The following is an 18,634-nucleotide window of genomic DNA, read 5'->3' as shown; positions in this document are numbered from 1 at the left end:
TCTCGCATTGTGCTCCCTTTGCTAAGGCAACCGGGAGTTCACCGAGAGGACAAATTTTCTATCCCATTAATTGTTTTTTTTAGAGGAGCAGACTGACCCTTCAAACCCTTGACCTTTAAAGACAGTATTCTTTTTAATCCGGCACTTGGACCTAAATGTCTCCCCCCCCCCCGCCTCTCTCCCGCTCTCCCCGTGTCTCTCACACACGGATTTATCTGCTCTGGCCACAAAGGCGAGCGCGGCCCAGAACGCTGGAAGTGGAAGTTTGTCAATATTTCAAAGAAAGACCGAATCACCTCGGAGTCAATTTGCTGGCCGCAGGGAACGCCACGCTGTTAACCCCGGTACCCACCTCCCCTCCACCCACCAAGAAAAATGCTCCTTTGCCAAGATTCCCCTCCTCGTTTCTCCTGCAAGCTCTTGCTATATCTGGTGTTTTATTACACGGGGAACTCAGCTGTGACAAGCGCCTTGTGGTATTTAATAACTGGAGCCATCCTGTATTGGAGGACTATCCAGTGCTGGGACTGTTTTTTTCTTTCTCCCCCCCCCCCCCCCCCCTCCCTTTAGGGTGCTTGCCGTCCCGTGGCCTTCTTGCCCGGTGTTTGTAAACGAAGAAGGGGTAGGGGGGAGCCCTCACACAGACAGAGATCTTGACAAACATGAAACTCCAGCCTCCCCGGTTCCCCCCACCCCGCCCCGCACTGGGGCCCGATCCCGGGCCCGCCCGCCGTTCCCACACCTCCGCCGGAGCCGGCGCGGCCCCGGGGGCCCCCGCACGTCGCGACCCCGGGGAGGCGGAGGCTCTTGCTGGGACCGGAGCCTCACGGCCTGGTCGGGCCACGACGGGGTGGGACCCTCTGTGTCTCTCCAAGCCCAGCCCACGCGAGCCCCTGTGGGGTCGGGGCTCCCCGCGGGGGCAGGGGAAGGTCCGTGGCCGCCCCCCCCCAGCCCCGGGCAGCCCTCCCAGCTCCGCCCGGGCCCGCGGACAGGCGGTACCAACCCGCGGAGGGCAGCCCGGGGGATTGCCGCCCCTGATGCTCCCCTGTCCCCCTGCCAGCAGCGCTCAGACAGTCCCTCCCCGCTGCAGACAATGAGGATCTGGGTTCAAGTGGCTAATTTGGGGGTGAGGGGTGTAAAGCTGCCCCATCTCGCCGTACAGAGAGGGACAGCCCCGTGTAATTAATGCCCAAGCGCTCTCCCTAGGAACTGAGGAGCTGTCAAAGCCAGCAGAGATTAGGGGACCCAAATACGAGGATCCCTGCGCTCGCAGATAAAGGTGTTGCGTCTGTTCTGGGGGAGATATTGAAATTTTAATCTTTAGGGTCACGTGACTCATTAAATAATTAATGCAGATAGTCAGGAATGGATCCGTAGCCGTCAGTCCTCACTAGGAGTGATTCTCTCAGAAGTGAAACTCAACTCCTTATTACTGGAGTTTGTTTTTCTTTCTTTCTTTCTTCTTTTTTTTTTTTTCCTTCCCTTCAAAAAAAGCCCACCTGATTTATCTTGAAAGATTCTAAACTTCTTAAGCAAGCAGTAGGGTCTGTGTTGGTAAGTAGGTAGTGTGTATTTCTAGCTTGATGACTTTAATTGTTTGTGCTTGCTTTGTCTGCTGAGCATTTACTTAACAAGTTTAATATTTAGAAATGTTAAATCTTTGTTTTAGCTGCCTTGTGGTCACATTACGGCTTTTGGTGATTAAGTGTTACCGAGGCAAACACATTCGATAATGTTCTAATTCACACTGTGGAAGGCTGGGTGCCACAGTGCAGGAGGACCTGCTTTGTTCAATTTTCCTGGCGTTAATAAATCACCGGCTCCTAATGCAGGGCCAAAAAAGCAATGGAAAGGCAGTGAGCGTTGTAAAGGAAAAGTCATGGGCGAATTTCTCTATGACTCATTAGTCTGAACGATTTATGTACGAACTTAAAGTGCCGCAATGAATATTAGAGTTTGGGATAACAACAAATTAAAAAAAAAATGTCATAGCGTTTGTAAAGTGCTTTATTGCTACTTAGCAACTCTTTCAAGAAGCAGCATAGTTTAAAGGACTGTGGCAGTGTAAAATATGGTGGTGTGACTTAATAGCTCCAAAATAAATAACAGAAAGTAGCTGGCACCATTTTCAGATACATGCTCCATATTTAACACGAGTGGGGCAACCCAGTCACGACACGCTTGATCGATGATTATTGCCGTTTGTAACATGACTATTGATTAGGGATCAAAACGGCTAAGGTATGAGTTTGAGCCTAAAATGCCAAGGGGTTCCCCTTGCGCCGAAGCCGAGCAGAGCAAAAGGTAGAGCTAAGAATAACCCCAGGCAGCAGCGCCCGGGCTCTGCGATTGCAGATTGAACTTTCCATTTTCTTTTGTGTTTGCCAGGAGATTTTAACAGCGCTCTCAAATTTATGAGACGGCAATAAACAGTTTAGTAGGCTATTATTGCATGATTTTATGTAGACTGGAGTTCAACACCAAATTTAAAATTATTAGCGTAATTATGGAACTACTAAATTACCAAAGCAAAGTCTCTGCTCGAAAAGTTCTCCCAAGACAGACTTAATATTTCCAAGGCTTAGATGACACCCTTCCGCAAGAACTGCGTTATTTAATTATTAGCATTTACATCTACTGACAATTTTAAGATGCGTTAGATGGCTTTTATTAGCGAGAATGAATACGGGGGGTACATTATTATATCTGACAAATTCATATGTAAACGTGATTCAGTAAGTGGCATGCGAATAATCTGACTATTGTCTTTTTGGATTGTGCAATATTGTTTATTTTAGGGAAAGAGAAGCCTTCCAGTTTTTTTCCCTCCTTCAATGTCTTGCAGTGTGGGTTTAAAAGAAAAAAAAAAAAAAAAAAAAAAAAAAAGGCTTTGGGCCCGATCCCATTCAGTGAGGTCAATTGTTAGTCTCTTATTGCGCTAGTGGTGGCAGGATCGGGCCCCGGCTAACCGTTTGAATAAAAGACCAACCACAATACGCCCCTCATTTAAACTGGAACACTTTCCGCGTTTTATTCAGCAGAGATGAACACCACAACTTGTGTTTAATGTCTGTTCTTGATTAAATGATCCTAAACAAAGGTTTCCCAGAGGAAAATAAAGCAGACATTCATGTAACAAGAGTTTGGAATGACAATATTTCCAAACACTTGGAGACAGAAGGCATAGCTGTCTATGGGAAAAAAAAAAAAAAAAAACCACAAAACCAAACCACCAACCCAAAACCAACCCACAACCAAACCAACCACACGCTTTTATTTCTCGGCTCCCCGTGTTCTTCACCCGGGTGGGAACCCACGCTCCGCGCCGGGATCCCGCTCCCGCTCCATTCCTTCTCTCTCCCCGCGCACCCGGCAAACCATGTATTGCCAATGAAGGAGCAAAATACCTCCCCCTGCGCTCCCCGGTAAGGCACTGTTTGTTGCTTGTTTTCAGGGAGCCCCGAAAAAAACCCGCTCGGCGGGGGCGGCGGAAGGCGGGAGCGTTCCAGCCCAACTCCGCGCAGCTGGAGGAGGTAAGAGCCGGGAAGCGGCCGCGGGTTTTGCGCAGATCGCAGCTGTAAGAGAGCCATTTGCCCCGTACCTGCATGCAGAACAAGCTTGCTGGAATGAGAGTTTGGTGGTGGTGTTGCTGTTGTGATAAATATTTAACCTAGCTGGATTATTTTTTTTTTTTTCCCCCCCCTGGCTTGGCTCTATTCATCTTCCGTGGGTAGTGAAGGCGCGTGTCTGGGCAGACAAAGAATGTACGGGACCTGAGCGATCGCCATCCTTATAAAGGCAAGGGGGACAGGAAGGATGCAAAGACATTTGAAGAGCGAAAGAGGTTGAGAATTTCTTTGTCCATTCTTAGCTCCTTCCCAAATCAAAGGCGTGAGGCGAGGGAGAGCGGGCTGGAGCCATGTCGGTGTTGAATGGCTTATCGCGGCTTGTCTGTTTGCCTCCTCCTCGAGGAGTTCCGCAGCCGGTCCTGTAAACGTGGAGTGCATGTGGGGATGTTAGAAAACGTGATTTTTGTCCGAGTGCATAAACCAGAACGGATCGCGAATAAGTTTCGGGTATTTGTCCGTCCTGGCCTTGCTTTGCACCGGGCGGAGGTCGGTGTTTGATGGTTCGGAGTTTCTGAGTCCTTGATGCGCTTGGTCCTTTGGCAGGAGAAATGCAGTGCTTCTCATAGTGACCATTTTCTTACGCCGGCCGCCAAGAGGGGAGGATTACAGAGAATTAGCTCAAATTCCTGCTAGATTTACCTACTTATTTTTGGACGCTGCTGTACAATTAGTATATTTTACTACCTTTTAAAAGCGGCCATAAATTACAGGACTACAAGGGCTCTTTGTGTTGGCTTAATGGGCTGCTTAAATCTTAACTACAAAAAATCGCTGCGAATGTCTATTCACTCTTGTGTTAGGAAATGATAAGCGAAAATGCGGTACGAAGGAACCTTTCTCGAGTGGCATGTACCCACAGCACTGCGTGCAGGGATATTTGGGACTGCTGAACTGACCCAACATTGGCAGACTCAGCTGAGTCTGAGGCAGAACTTCTCCCACAAGGGCACAGTCGATAACTCTATTCTTTTTATCTGCTTGGAAATGATCAAAGACCAACTTTATCTCTATCACACGCACAGATGTAGGTAAACAACTCTGCGCCCCAGCAGATTTCAAATCTTTCGAGGAAGCGAGGAAATAAATACTTAGATCGTACGGTGATTCCCATTTCGTCTCCACATGGGAGTGATAGGCTTACCTCTTAACAACTGGTATAAAAGCAAACTTGAAAGACAGTAAAAATTCTAAATCTAATTATACTGAAGGTAACTTTAAATACCGTAAGTGCTAAGAGTGGCTATCAATGCCAGAGCTGGCACAAAGGGTCTCTCTTAATGAAGGCACGTTATGAACTCAGATCTGTTTGTTGTTACTGAGCCTGGAATTTCAGCTCAGCTCGAAGCCATGTGTATCAAGAGCAGAAAAATCAGTAGCAGACCTACTGATAAATTCCACATTTTTCTGCTAGAAACCGCGTTTCAGGTCTCCAAATCATCGAGGTAATAAAACACAATGTTGAATGTCCAGGAACAGGAACAAAGCAATGTATGGGGTGGCAGAGGAAATATAGCGTCTGCGACTCGCGAGATCATTTGAATTTGTGTTTTAAAACTCGGAATCACGATACTAGAGCACAGAAAGCTTTCTCCAAATTCGGCAGAAGGCAATAATTTTCAGCTGCGATCCAGGACAGTATAAAGTTAGGCAGACTCCCCCTTCCGCCCTCCTAAAGCACACCCTGTGGAAGGTATTCACACGTCAAGAAGTTACTTTTCTTAAGAATGAATTAGTTTCCCCACTACATACACGAAGTTAATTGTTAAACAGTAGTTTTAGGATTAACTTGACCATTAATACTAATAAAGACGTTCATAGAAACAGGGTTTTGAAGCCAATAGCCATACCTAGCGTTAAGGCATTTAAGCTGACTTATGATTGTGATTTATTGCTTTTGTAGTTTCTATTTGCTCAGGACTGTAACTTCTAAAGCCATCTCTCTGCTTTTGACGCAAAGCAGTCGATAACTTTTTACAGCAGCCCCTAGAAAGACTTGCTCTGCTTTTTTCAACATCTGCTCCATTCCCCATTAATTTCAGTTTCATTGTTGCAGAATAACTTCTCTGTGTCTTTCTTTTACGGGGTCTAAACTCACCGTATTTAAAAGAGCCTTGAATCCTTCTCGAGTAAATATCAGCCTTGGTTTACGTTAAGCACCAGAGCTGAGAATTTAACCAGTTCTGCTGAGAGTTACAGACTTGGACACGTCGTGCGTGGCTAACACTCTCTCTTTTTCGAAGGTACATAGTTTTTATTACAGCTCTTAGTGAGGGATAATATACGTATACCTTGCTACTAGCTTAGTCACTTCTACATGAAAAATTGCAAATCCTTCCTCTGTTGTAAATGTCACGCTGACTTCGCTGCAATGTCCACTGCTAAACACTGTTACTGGTGGGCTTAAGTTCCAGTGGCCCACTTCTGCCATCCAAGTGAGAGTGTATAAGGCTTGCCCATAACACTGGAGATCACCTTTAAAAAGAAATCCCTTTTTATTTTGTTCAGTGAAGTGCAGGTGAAACAGTAAGAGGAGATATGCAGTTAGCTGAAAGTTTTCTTTGAGCTCGTGGGGGATGGTGGAAAGATTCAGGCAAGGGTGTATACACATCATGATGCAAAATGCTGGAGTCACACAACTGGACCAGGAACACATTAAAAGCGTGAACTAGCCGCTTTTCTTTGACTCCTTCCAGAAAAGTTATGTGAGTTGGGGGGGGTTCTTTTGTTTGTTTAGCTTATTGTGTCAATAGCAAAGTTAAACAATCTTACAGGGAAGATGTGGTGTTTCGCACACAGGCAAAGCTGCCTGGCTCGGGGGCCGCACACAACTTTGCTCTTTTTTTTAATTTTTTTTTTTTTTTTGCCTTTAAGCAAAGCTCCCCCTCCTCTTTTTTTTTTTCTTTTTTTTTTTTTTTTTTTAATCGTTAGAAACCTATAATTTTGTGCATCACTCAAACTAGCTGTATAGGAAATGCGTAAGCACAGGTTTAACAGCAAGGTCCCAAAAGGTTTTCCAAAATTCAGAGCCACGCCAGTGAAGAAAGGTGTATTCTTCATAGTGTGTTAGAAGGACAAAAATCAACTAGCCTCTTAGAAGAGACTCTTTTTTGCCTTTGTCAGGTAATTATAGGTCTTTTTAGTTTCTACAGGAGCCCTGATGTAGCGTGTGGGAGTTGAGCAAGCCCCGTACAATGGCAGGGTAGAGGCGGCTGGAGGTGGGGGGAAGGCTGGTAATCGTCCCATTTAGAAGGGGGTTGGAAATAATAGTATTAAGATTTGGGCTTTCTTCGGGGGTTGGAGAGGACATGCGACGTTGAGCAGCGTGGCGGGCCTGGGGAGCAAATGTCAGTTAATTAGACTAAGTAGCAAAGTGCAGCATAATCCCGTATTATGAGAATAATTATTTTTACCTTCCGATGGGCTTTGTGTAAGGAAATATTGGTGTGGGAGGAAAAAGAATCAAACCAATCTTCCCCCCCCCCCCCCAATAGTCATTCCATCGCGTGAATTTTTTTTTTCCTCCCTTAAAACTCTTCTTTAACATATTGGGTTAAGGCTTTAAAAACCAAAGGCTCGCGCGAAGAAACCCTGTTCCTTCAATGATTCCCTATTTCAAATAAAAGGATTTAAGTTGACGTATGACCACGTGAGCACATAATACAGCGCATTATTGTGGCATTTGGAGTGGAGACCCGGTCTGGCTCTGTCTGCGATTACGCTTTTCCAGTTTCTGTTCAGCGCAAGCACTGCTTTCTATTTTTTTTTTTTTTTCCTCCTGCCCCCATCACCGTCCCCGCAAGAGCTGGCCATTTCGCTGACAGCTTTCATTCCTTATGGAAAGGTTATTGTCGAGCCGAGAGGACGAAATGCTTCGTTAGAAAGGATGGATTTTATTTTAAGGTATTTCCGTTGATTGTTCATTTATGTGGTGAGTTATTGCTGTTCGAGGCAAAGGTCAGTAGCAGAGGCTGGAGTGAGTGCGTGTGTGTGCGTGCGGGTGTGTGTGTGCACCCGGAGCCAGGCTGCTTCCCCCTTTGTTTCAATTTGCTGCGGTAAATATTCAACTCTCCCCTCGCAGCGAGCAGAGCAGGGAGAGTTTGCTTCTTTATTTATTTTTCTCCATAGAGATCCCACACTGCTGTTGATGGCCAGCTGCCTCAGCTCCAGCCCCTCCATTGCCATCTTATCGTTATTTATGATCGGCTAGAGATGGGAAGCGTCTTTTACTGTCGTGTTCGGATTTTTTTCCCCACTTAATTTTGTTTTATTATTTTATTTTATTTGTGTGCTTGTGTGTTTGTTTATTTATTTATGTATTTGGGGAAGTCGAAGAAAACGAGGGGGGGGGGGGAATGCTCCTCGGTCGGGGTCGTGCTCGAGTGTGCGGCGGCGGCGGCGGTTGTTGTTTTATGGGTGTTTGTTCGGCCGCTGCCGCTCTGTAAATCGATGAGCGTGCGATCGTGCTGCCATTTTATTTATGATGCTTTAGTGGTACTTTGTTTACCGTGCGCGGAGGGCTGCATGGGCGCTCAGCTCTGTGGCAAAGCTTCCCCTTCCCAAACGAGCCGAGGGGCTCTTTATTTCTCCTCTGTGAGAAGGACCTGAACCAAGAGCCAGCCACGGCTTCTATCAGTAAATCAGCCTTGGAAATGTGGTTTTGGTTTTTTTTGGATTTTTGTTTTTTTTTTTTTTTTTCCCTGTGGCTCTGAATGGGGATCTGGAAGCCGAGGATAAAAAGGGGAGGAGTGGGAATTATCTTCTAGGAGAACCTATATTAGTCCCAAATTAGTATGCATATCGTCGTTTACATAAATACAGATATATCCGTACGTATAAATACGTAAGTATTTGCATATAGTTATAAATCTGTGTGCGTAGCTAGATAAAAAAAAATGCACTTTAAACGAAGAAAATGAAAGATTACTTGGCTGTCCAAGGAGGACAAAATGCCCTATAAAACGACATTTCCCCGGTGTGTCCCGGCTTTGGGAAAGGTCGGAGAGCTGGGGCTCGTTTTCTTCCAGTGTCCTCTGCGCCTCTCGCCTATTCCTGCTGTACCATTTTGTGCCCAGTTACCGGGTGCCTGCAATTACTCATCTTCTAAGGGGTCAGAAAGGGAGGGAGGGAGGGAGGGAGGGAGAAAGGAAGAAAAGCGAACGATGATAAAAACTCCGCTGAAAATAAACAAACAAACGAGGTTATTTCCACTCGGAGCTATTCGCGGCCGTTCTGCAGAGACCTGCAGGGCAGAGATGTTGGGACTGGTTTCTCCCTTTCCTGCTCTTTAAGCCGCTCTCAGAGCAGAACTGACCCAAATAAAAGCTATTTCCCCTTCTCGCCATCGTGAAGCACGTTGTCCTTTCTTAGACCTGGTGTTTCTCTCTCTTCGGCCAGGGGAGGAGAGATGTTTCGCTCCCAGTTGTGTGTCTAAAAGCCAAGGCTGGCTTTGCCGTCTTTTGAAATGGGCCAAAACGCGCCTCAAAAATAAAGTGCAAGCTTTAATTGCAGCTCAATTACTTGGCAGCATTTCCTCTGATTTATGACCCAGTTAGGATGCATATTGACCCAGTTAGAACACTCATAAATAACACAGTCCTGCTCTAGAGCAAAAGAAAGCAAGAAGAGTTTTGGAGGAGAGGGGGATATCGGCGAGTTGTGTAAATAACCTCAGCCTGCTGAGCAAATAGCAGAGTCCGTTGCCGTTCTTTAGTGTTAGAGAATATAAACAGTAGTTCAGATTAACCACGGCTTGCTTCGATAGTCCAGTTCTTCCCTAAGGTAGCTAATATCCCCTCCTAACTCTCTAACGACTTGAACAGGCACCACTTCCAGAATTGGCCCCCCTTCTCCAGCAACTCCCCACCTTGCTATTTTAGCCCTAAGAGATCCCCCCAAATCAGCCTGAATTATGGTGCTGCCTGCTTCTATTTCAGTGCATCCAAGGATAAAGCTCTCTACAGGCATTATTTTACTAGGAAACGAAGAGTAATTCCATGAAAGGGACTGAGTCCCGCCGAGTGAGAACCTTCGGGAAGAAAAGGCAGCTCATTTCTGAACCGGGAATCAGCCCCAAACGCTGCCGGTCCCTCCCCGAGCTGAGCCCTATAGCTCTCCGAGGAGTGGAGCAGAAAGAAAATATTCGGCCTCTGGGAGGGAAAGACAGATAAAAGCAGCGGGGATCTTTGCGTTGGGACACTTATCCCGACATCATAGGAGACATTAAAAAAAATAATCATCTTCTCATGTTTAAAATGACCTCTTTGGGGAGAGAAGGGGGCGTGGGGAAAAGGGGACTAATAGGCGAAATCTCGCAAAATACCCTTTGCAGGCAGCAAGACGAATGGAGGAAACACTTGAGTATTCCTATGAACCACTTCGGTTCTCCGATTAAAGTCCCTCGCAATTCCCTTCAGTTTTAAAAAGATCCCCTCCCCCCGCTCCCCGTCCCAGCTCTTAAATACAGACATGGAGTCAGAATATCCCGCCGAAGATCGCTCCAAAGTTTAAGCACGCTCCCAGGAAGGGATCGCCCCGGGTTTCGGCAGGGCTCCCCGAAGAGGCAGGCTGCCCGGCGTCCGCAGGTTTCCGCAGTCCCCAGCTCTCTCTCCCTTGCCAAATCCTCCGCTCCAGTCCGGGGGGCTCCGTCGGGGCGCAGCGGTGCCTCTCGCTATTTGGTCGGGCAAGAGGGTGAACGGCAGATCAGCAGTTTCAGAAGAAAGTGTGGGGTTGATTATTGACTAAAAAGACTTTTTTTTTCTTCCGATGCAACATTCAAGGGATTGTTTGAAGCAAAACGCATACGCGGGATTTTTGCCTCTTCTCTCCTCCTACGCTGCCCGCTTCCCCTTTCATGTGGTGCCTTCTCACTTATGCCATAAGGAGCAAGTGTTTTCTGTTTTAGTGCTCTGTTTACAGCTTTGGTGCATGAAGTCATAAATCTTGCATAGCCATAAATGACAAAAACCATTGGTATGCGTAAGAGGCCACCCCAGCCTTATAGTGCTTTTTATTTCTCGCTTCCCCCTCGCTTTGTTTGTGCTTTAAGATGACGCCGGGCTCCCCCGTGCTTTAAACGGACTAGTTATATTTTTAATGCCTTAATTAACGAAGTAACGTCAAATTTACACGTAGGCATTATTCGGAGCCCATAGCCCAGCCACCGTCTGCCAGGGGAGCAGGGGCTGCAACTTTATTTAAGTTCTCGTTTGTATGGTGGCTGCCGTGTTTCTATTGCGGGGAAAGGGGGGGACACCTCCCCACCCTCCCCCCCCCGCCCCCCCCCAACTCGGGGCTCTGGTGAAAGAGGCGAGCGCCTTCCCCGGGGCGGCCGAGGGTGGTAGGCAAAGGCGAGCTGCGCGGCTCCGGGCCCGTGTCCACGCGGGGCTGCCTCCCACGCGTCCCCACGGGGGGCTGCGGGCACCCCGACCCGCCTGTGCAGCACATGTGTGTGTGGGAGCGCCTCTGTTCTCGTCCCGGGTGCTGGGAATATTTGGGGGGCGGGGGGTTGGGGTGTCTGTGTGTACATCTGTGTGTGTGTGCGCTCACGCATGCATGAGTTAATAATTAGTAACTCTAATGATTTCCAGTGTGGCTCTGAAAGCATTGCCCAGAGCGGGGATCCTGGTGGGCTTCGGTTGGCTCTCCGGGCTTTGCTCCCCTCGCCGGGACTCAGCCCGGGGCTTTGCGGGGCTGCCGGCGGCGGGGACCGGCAGAGGGGCTATTCCGCAGCCGCCCCCCAAGCCCACCGGTAAGAGGGACAAACCCAAGGCCCCCCCCCAGCAGCACCCCCGGAGGCTGGTGAGAGAGACCCTTTGTGAGCGCCGTTTGTCTTCATTAGCATAATTTTCCTGGACTTTGGTGACGCCCGGGTGCGGGGGGGGCCGCACTCCTTCACTGCCGCGCTCCTCCGCTCCCTCCCCAGCCCCCACCCTGCCCCAGGCTTCCCCAGGCGGCCGCCTTTCTTTCTTCCTTCCTTTTTTTTTCCCTTTTTCCTTCTTCCCCCCCCCCCCTCCACTCTCCCCCACCCCCCTTTCTCCTTTCCTCTCTCTCCTTCCCTTCCCAGAGCAGCCCTGGGAAACATCCCCGTCCTCCGTGCCCCGCGCAGGGGAGCCCGGGGCGCCGGGGACCGGCTCGGGGCAGGGTGGGCAGCCTGAAGCGGGAGGGGAGCGGGAGAGGCGGGTGTCCGGAGCGACCGTCCCCATCCCCTGCAGGGCAGGACTCGCCCCTCCCGGCCGGGGGGTGCCGGGTGCGGAGGAGCTGAGCCGGTGCCCACCCCGCGGCCGCAGGGACCAGGCAGGGGCAGGCAGCCCCTGCTCCCTGGGTTGTGTCGCCTCCAAAAAAAAAAAAAAGAGGGAGAGAGAGAGCATGCTGGCTTCCGCCTCAGTCGTCAGAAGTTAAGGTAAGCAGGCCACAAATACGCTGCTATCAGTCGTGAATGGCGGAGTTTATGTCCCAGTGATTTATGACCGTAGACTTAAATGTCGGTTCAAGAAGAGTTCACAAGCTGGGGCTTCCTTCCAGGCAGTGACTGATACCCTTACACTTCGTGTTCAGGCAGCTCTCTCTCTCCTCTCTTCCCCCCACCCCCCCCCACCTCCCCAACCTTCTCTCAACTTTGTCTGTATCTTTCAGGAAATATTTCAGGGGGGCTGCCTGCTTTTTCGTCCTAGAGTCAGACTTTGGGGCTCAGATGTGAGTTAGGGCAAAGATCTGGTGTGCTTGGGAAGGGGGGGGACGGGACGAGACGACATGGACACACGGAGGGAAGGAGAGAGTAGAGGAAAGCTGAAGTGGGGAGTGGGGGAAACGGGGGGGACTTGCCTCACCCAAGCAGGTTTCATCTGCTGTCTCCGAGCTGTCTGGGTGGGGGAGAGAAGTTGATAAAGGGCATAGAGGTGTATTGCACAAATGGAGATGGAGCCGATTAAATGGGCGCTGGAAATTGGGGGCCCATCCGTGTTTGTGAGACCTGGCCTTTTGTCTCCGAGGGAGAGTTCTTCCCATCCCAGGCACCGGCTGGGGTGGCAAACTTCTCCCCCCTCCCCGCCCCTCCCGTTAGGGAGCTGTTATTATCAGGATCGTTGTCGCTCTTAATCCCGCTATTCCCGCTTTCGCCAGGAATGGCCGGGCGCTCCTCAGGTTACCCCCGTTTCTCTATAACTTTGTAGGAAGTGTTTAACTTGGCGAAGCCAAAGGCGGGAGCTGATTTTTCCCCCCCTCCCCCCCTTTTTTTTTTTTTTTTTTCCTTTTTTCCCTTTCCTCTCTGGAAGGCGACTGAAGCTTCAATAATATTTTGCCTTCTGATTACAGTTGCCTATTGTCTGCGGGCAGGCGGCCGCGGGAGCTGCGCACCCCGCATCCTCGCTCGCTCCTGCCCGTCCTGCCTGCGCCAGCAAACTTCCAAGTGGCCCGGGGAAGGCGAAATATTTGATGTCGCGATCATGAAAGGCGGGTGCCTTTGTAAAATCACTGCTGGCTCATTATTTCCTCTTTCTCCTCTGGTAGTGGTGTCTATATTCTCTCTTTCAAAGGAATTGAGAAAAATCACACCAGGCCTCGATAGCATCAGGAAGGAGAGGCGAGGAGGTGGAAAATGTGTGCGCGCCTCAGATCTCCATTGGCTTATTACCTTAATAACATCCAAAGAGCTTGATTAGTGCAATAACAGGGTAGCCGCCCTGCTGTAGGTGTGTTACCTTCATTTTGTTACGCTCTAACAAAGGGAATACTGTTTTCTAAGAACTTGTATAACTTGAAAGGCGTAGAATGAGCTCGTTTGGTGCATGTGTTGTGTAAGGCTTTTCGCCCCTAAGCATTTGTCCTCGTTAGATGTTGCGGGGGGGCGGGGGGGAGGTGGTGGGTATCCAGCTGCTTAAGTACAGGGAAAGTGGCAAAAGAAATGAGAGTTCTTCTGATCCGAAAAGATGTGGTTGTTTGTCAGCAAGGGGGTCGGGGGACGGTGAGGAGCACACTTTAATTTCTGAGAACGATGTGAGTGCGTGTGGAAGGAGCCCCTAGACCGGAGATTACGCACAGGTCACCTCTCTCATTAATGCGGGCGATTGTTTAACTGGTTATTTTCAGGCAGGTGAGCTGTACACTTTAATCTGGGAAACAACAAAATCCCAGAAAGAAAGAAGGACGGGGGACAGAAAGGGGAGGGGTGGAGAAAGGGATTCGCCCGGGCAGGAGAAGCATTCTCTGGGTTTGTGTCCACCCTCTCCCCAGCCAAGTGACCCTCATACATCAAATTACATAGCAGTTTCCAAGACAGAACCTATTATCGCTAAGTTGGAAGGAAAGTTCAAGCCGTGGTCATGGAGATGAACGCTGGTTTTTCAGGTTCCTGGTGTGTTTTTTTTCCCCAATCCATCATGTTTTAACAGGTAGGATCTGGCCGATTCCACGAAAAGTTAGTGTCTTGAAAATAATTGCTGAAAAAAACCCAAACCAACAGCGCCAAAGCGCCCGACCTGCCCCTGCTGGCTTCGCCGAAGGGGCTTCGGCGGCGCCGGGGGTCGCTGAGGCTCCAGCCCCGCTCGCGGGTGGGAGGCGGGCGGGGGCTGCGTGGGGCGGCCCCGCCGCGCTGCGGGGCCGAGCGGCAGCGGCCGCGGGTGGAGGCCGGGGCTCGCCCGGGCAGAAGCCGGAGCTGCCGGGGTGCATGGCCTGGGCGGCTCGGGGTGCTGTGCGAGCACGGAGGGGAGAAGGCGCTGCCTTTGTTTATTTGCCTATCAAGCATCTCACAGGCAAGCCAAAATCCGTCACTCGGGATCGGGGTGGGTAAATACCCCCGGGTAGGAAACCTTTCCACCCCGCTCCTGCCCCCGCCACACGTAGGCAGGAACGATCTCATGTGTTTGAAGTTGTACGGAGAGGGGTAACCTGGAGAGAAAGGTTGAAAAAAAAAATGACGCCGGTTACAGGAGAGGGTTTGATCCTAGAGCTGGAAACGAAGGAACAGCCCAGCCCCTTTGCATTACTGATTCCTCGATCACCCTTATCTCAGAGACTGGTATTAAAACAGCCTCTCGGTGATAAACGGTCAACCCCCTTGCCGTGTGGTGCCCTGCACTGTTTCTTAAGAAGAAAGAAAGAAAAAACCCTCGAAAGTCCCTATCCTGGTGAAGCAAAGCACATATTTGTAGCTGCCAGTAAATCCAAGCAGCTTTTATATCGAAATGCTCTGTGCCTGAGGCCAAGTCATGCTGCTAAATATTGCTGACCACTTTTTCTTTTATGGCTTTCATGTCACTTAGCTATTGAAAGTAAGATGGATTTGTACCATTTCTTCACCCTGCTCTGCTCTCCCCACACCCCAGGTCTGCCCGGAGAGGCCATTGGAGGAAGAGCGCCACGTGACAGAGGGGTGCCAATGTTATTCTCCAAGGGTGTCAAGACCCTGTCAGTTTGCGAAATAAATATTGGGAAACAACGAAATGCAAAAAGCGACCTACTACGACAGCTCTGCAATCTATGGTGCCTACCCCTACCAAGGAGCAAATGGTTTCACTTATAATGCGAGTCAGCAGCAATATCCTCCATCTTCATCACTTGTGGAAACTGAGTACCACCGCCCCGCGTGCTCCCTCCAGTCCCCTGGCAGCTCCGTGTCCCACCACAAGGCCAATGACATCAGTGAGAGTTGCATGAGGACCCTCCCCAGCCAGCCTCTCCAGCCCTCCAGCCTCGCCGACCCACAGGCCCCACCGCAGCCACCTCCGGCCCAGCAGACACAACCTCCACCTCCATCCTCTGCCTCACCATCTCAAAATGCCAGCAGCAATCCTGCCCCAGCCAACCCCACCAAGAGCCCGGCTCTTAACTCGCCCACCATGTCCAAACAGATATTCCCATGGATGAAAGAGTCTCGGCAAAACACAAAGCAGAAAAACAGCAGTTCCAGTTCAGGTATGAAACATGGGCCTCCCTCTCCCTGGGTACCCCTGGGCTGGACACGCATCTGGTGGGGAGGAGGGCAGCCCTGCCTACCTTCACTTCGGGCAGGGGAGGGAGGGGGCTTTTTTCCTCTCTGATTTGACCCCCTCAGGCTTTTGGAAAGGGGTTGCCACCACCTGCAAGGGGAGCTCCGTGAACAAACCACCCCCTGCAAAACTTTCCCAGCCTTGCAGGATGGGTCTGAAGTGGTATTTTTTCCTGGTGGCTGAACCACTTGTGCATCTATCACATTTCCTAGGTAATCCCCCTCCAGTAAATCATGTCAGTGCGAAGCAGCCCAGGCCTTAAGCCAGAGGCCTGTCCCAAGTACTTTGTTGGCACGGTGCTGTTAGATTAATAAGACAGTGACCTATCTCTGCTGAAGTGTAACAGGAATAAAATAGCTCATAATCATGTGCAGGCAGGATCAATGCCCTGCGTGCAGTCAGAACCTCTTCCTATTTTAACAAGCTGATTGGCAAAGTTACAAGCTTGGTAAACAAAAATCATTCTGGAGTGCCATAAACTTCAGCCCATAAAATAATATCTGAGGGATGGAAGTGTATATTAACGCTTTTATTACCAGAAGAAACCCAAATCAATAACACCGGTGCTAGCTCCAATGCTCAGTAGTTGTGCTTATATTAACCTCTTCCTCTTTTTCTCTTAAATGTGCCTTGGAAATAGAGTCCAAAACTTTAGTGGATGTCTTTGTCAGAGTGCTATTTAAAGCTCTGGTAATACTGCTGTTTACAACCTTCCATATAATGTATTTATTTTATTAAAAAGTAGTAACATTCAAATATGCCTGTATGCCTGCACGCAAACCTAGCCACCGTATGTTCTTTTTATGTATATTGTACTTCCCAATCACTACCATATGTTTTTGCTATATGTTAGATGTGACAGAAACGCTGTACTGTCAATTCTATGCTTATATGTTATAATGTTACATGTAGATACCTAACCTTCAGCATCTCGAGCTGAAGTGTATATATCAGGGTTTTGGGAAAAAGAGGGCTGCGGATCTTTACAGCGATGGAGAAGAGCTAGTTTTTGAAGACCCCGATTCCCCTATGGTAGCAGAGTCCTAGGTTCACCTTCAGAGTTTCTAAACCCTGTTGTATTTCCTTGAACTTTTCTCACTCCTTTATGCAAAGCTCAAGATGGAGTGTATGCTGTCACCCTTAAAGGAAGCAAGCACAGTCATATAGTGGCACTGATGAGGTGAAGGAGTCTATCGAGGCTCGTAGGTTGGCACAACTGAGCTGGTGCCATGGGGGAGTACTCGTTGTGCATGTGGGCGTCCATCTTGCGTCTGAGAGCTGGACTCTCCGGGTGCTGGTGTTGTTGGCCATTGTGTCTGGTTGCTGTGTCCGGGTTCGCCATGCTGATTGTGTTCTTTGTGTGATTTACATAGGTGAGAGTTGTGCTGGTGATAAAAGCCCTCCGGGGCAAGCCTCCTCTAAGCGAGCCCGTACAGCTTACACAAGTGCCCAGCTGGTAGAACTGGAAAAGGAGTTCCACTTCAATAGGTACCTTTGCAGGCCACGAAGGGTAGAGATGGCTAATTTGCTCAATCTCACAGAAAGACAGATCAAAATCTGGTTTCAGAACCGCAGAATGAAATACAAAAAGGATCAAAAGGGCAAGGGCATGATGACCTCTTCAGGAGGACAGTCCCCGAGCAGAAGCCCTGTCCCTCCAGCTGCTGGGGGATATCTAAACTCTATGCATTCTTTAGTAAACAGTGTCCCCTACGAGCCCCAGTCGCCTCCGCCATTTAACAAGCCTCATCAAAACACCTATGGCATCCCTGCATCGTATACCGCTCCTCTTAATAATTGCCCACCTCCTCAAAAGAGATACACGGGGACGGCAGCTGTGACACCTGAATACGATACTCATCCTCTTCAAGGCAATGGTTATGGGAATCCACACATACAGGGAAGCCCCGTCTATGTAGGGGGCAACTACGTGGAGACCATGACCAATTCTGGGCCTTCCATCTTTGGTCTAACTCATCTCCCTCATCCTCCCTCTGCCAACATGGACTACAGCGGGGCTGGGCCAATGGCCAACAATCACCACCATGGACCTTGCGATCCGCACCCAACATACACAGACCTTACCGCTCACCATCCTTCTCAGGGAAGAATTCAGGAAGCGCCCAAACTCACCCATCTGTAAGAGACAGGAGTCACTAAGTGGAACGCCAAGCCCCCAACTTTTGGAAAGTACTCACCCCCCACCCCGCTTCTCTCTCTCCTCCTCCTGCCATGTGCCCTCCCCTCCCCTTCTCGTTTATTTTGTTCGTTTGGGTTTGTTTTGTTTCCTTTGGTAAAAGCGTTTTCTAGTTTATGTGACGTAGCAATATTTGTTGCTTGAATTGCTCTATAGTTTCACTAGTGGATATTTATCTTCTTGAACTGTAGCCTTGTGTCTCACTTTGGGAGTATGCAGAGGCTTTATACTTTACCTTCTACACTTTTATCAAAACAGGGTATATGAACAAATTTTCTATAAAAGGAATTCTTAAATGTGAATTTGTTCGTACATGATTGATCCCACGGGGAAGCAATTTTTTTTATTGCACTTCTTTTAAATAGCGAGAAAGACATCAAAAGCGCTTGGACAGGGACTCCCTGGACAATTATTAATACGTGTAAGTCTTTCAATGTGTGTATGCTGGTGAACATTCAGATTTATTTATATTTTTTTTTTGCAAACATTGAATAATCTAAGTGTTTAAAATTTTATTTATCCCCATTTGTTCATATTTATATATATATAAAAAAATCTGTACCCTGAATATTCAGGAAGTATTTACCTGGCCATATGTGAGATGGCATATCGGCACGCGTAGGAAATATCATTTGAAAGGAAACTATAACTCCTTTTATTAAAAATGGCGATAACGATGATGATGACGATGCAATAAAAGCTGGGAAAAAAGATCACGGTTTGAATACTTTATGCTTGTAACATCCAGCTAGGCGGAAAGCGTGTGAAGCTGAAAAGGCTAGATTTGTTTTGAAAGTTATACATTCCTTGCTGCTCACGTTCTGAAA

The 18,634-nt window shown here is 48.8% G+C and overlaps 1 protein-coding gene across 1 annotated transcript; it reads left to right on the top strand.

The window, feature by feature from the left end:
* Positions 1 to 7,484: 7,484 nt before the first annotated feature.
* On the top strand, positions 7,485 to 17,805 carry HOXA3 (homeobox A3). The gene is made up of 3 exons (XM_074898070.1): positions 7,485 to 7,529; positions 14,948 to 15,536; positions 16,984 to 17,805. Exons 2-3 carry the CDS (start codon positions 15,065 to 15,067, stop codon positions 17,751 to 17,753), a joined length of 1,242 nt encoding a protein of 413 aa, XP_074754171.1. The 5' UTR covers positions 7,485 to 7,529; positions 14,948 to 15,064; the 3' UTR covers positions 17,754 to 17,805.
* The last annotated feature ends 829 nt before the right edge of the window (positions 17,806 to 18,634 follow it).

This window comes from Athene noctua, chromosome 2, assembly GCF_965140245.1.
Source record: "Athene noctua chromosome 2, bAthNoc1.hap1.1, whole genome shotgun sequence".
NCBI lineage: Eukaryota > Metazoa > Chordata > Aves > Strigiformes > Strigidae > Athene > Athene noctua.
Note: the sequence above shows the minus strand (reverse complement) of the source record. Positions and strands in the feature narration are given on the sequence as shown.

Bases quoted from the DNA above. Each gene is read 5' to 3' on its own strand.
- HOXA3 (XM_074898070.1), top strand. From the start codon at position 15,065: ATGCAAAAAGCGACCTACTACGACAGCTCTGCAATCTATGGTGCCTAC. The intron at 15,537-16,983 runs GTATGAAACATG...TGATTTACATAG, and splicing joins AAACAGCAGTTCCAGTTCAG to GTGAGAGTTGTGCTGGTGAT.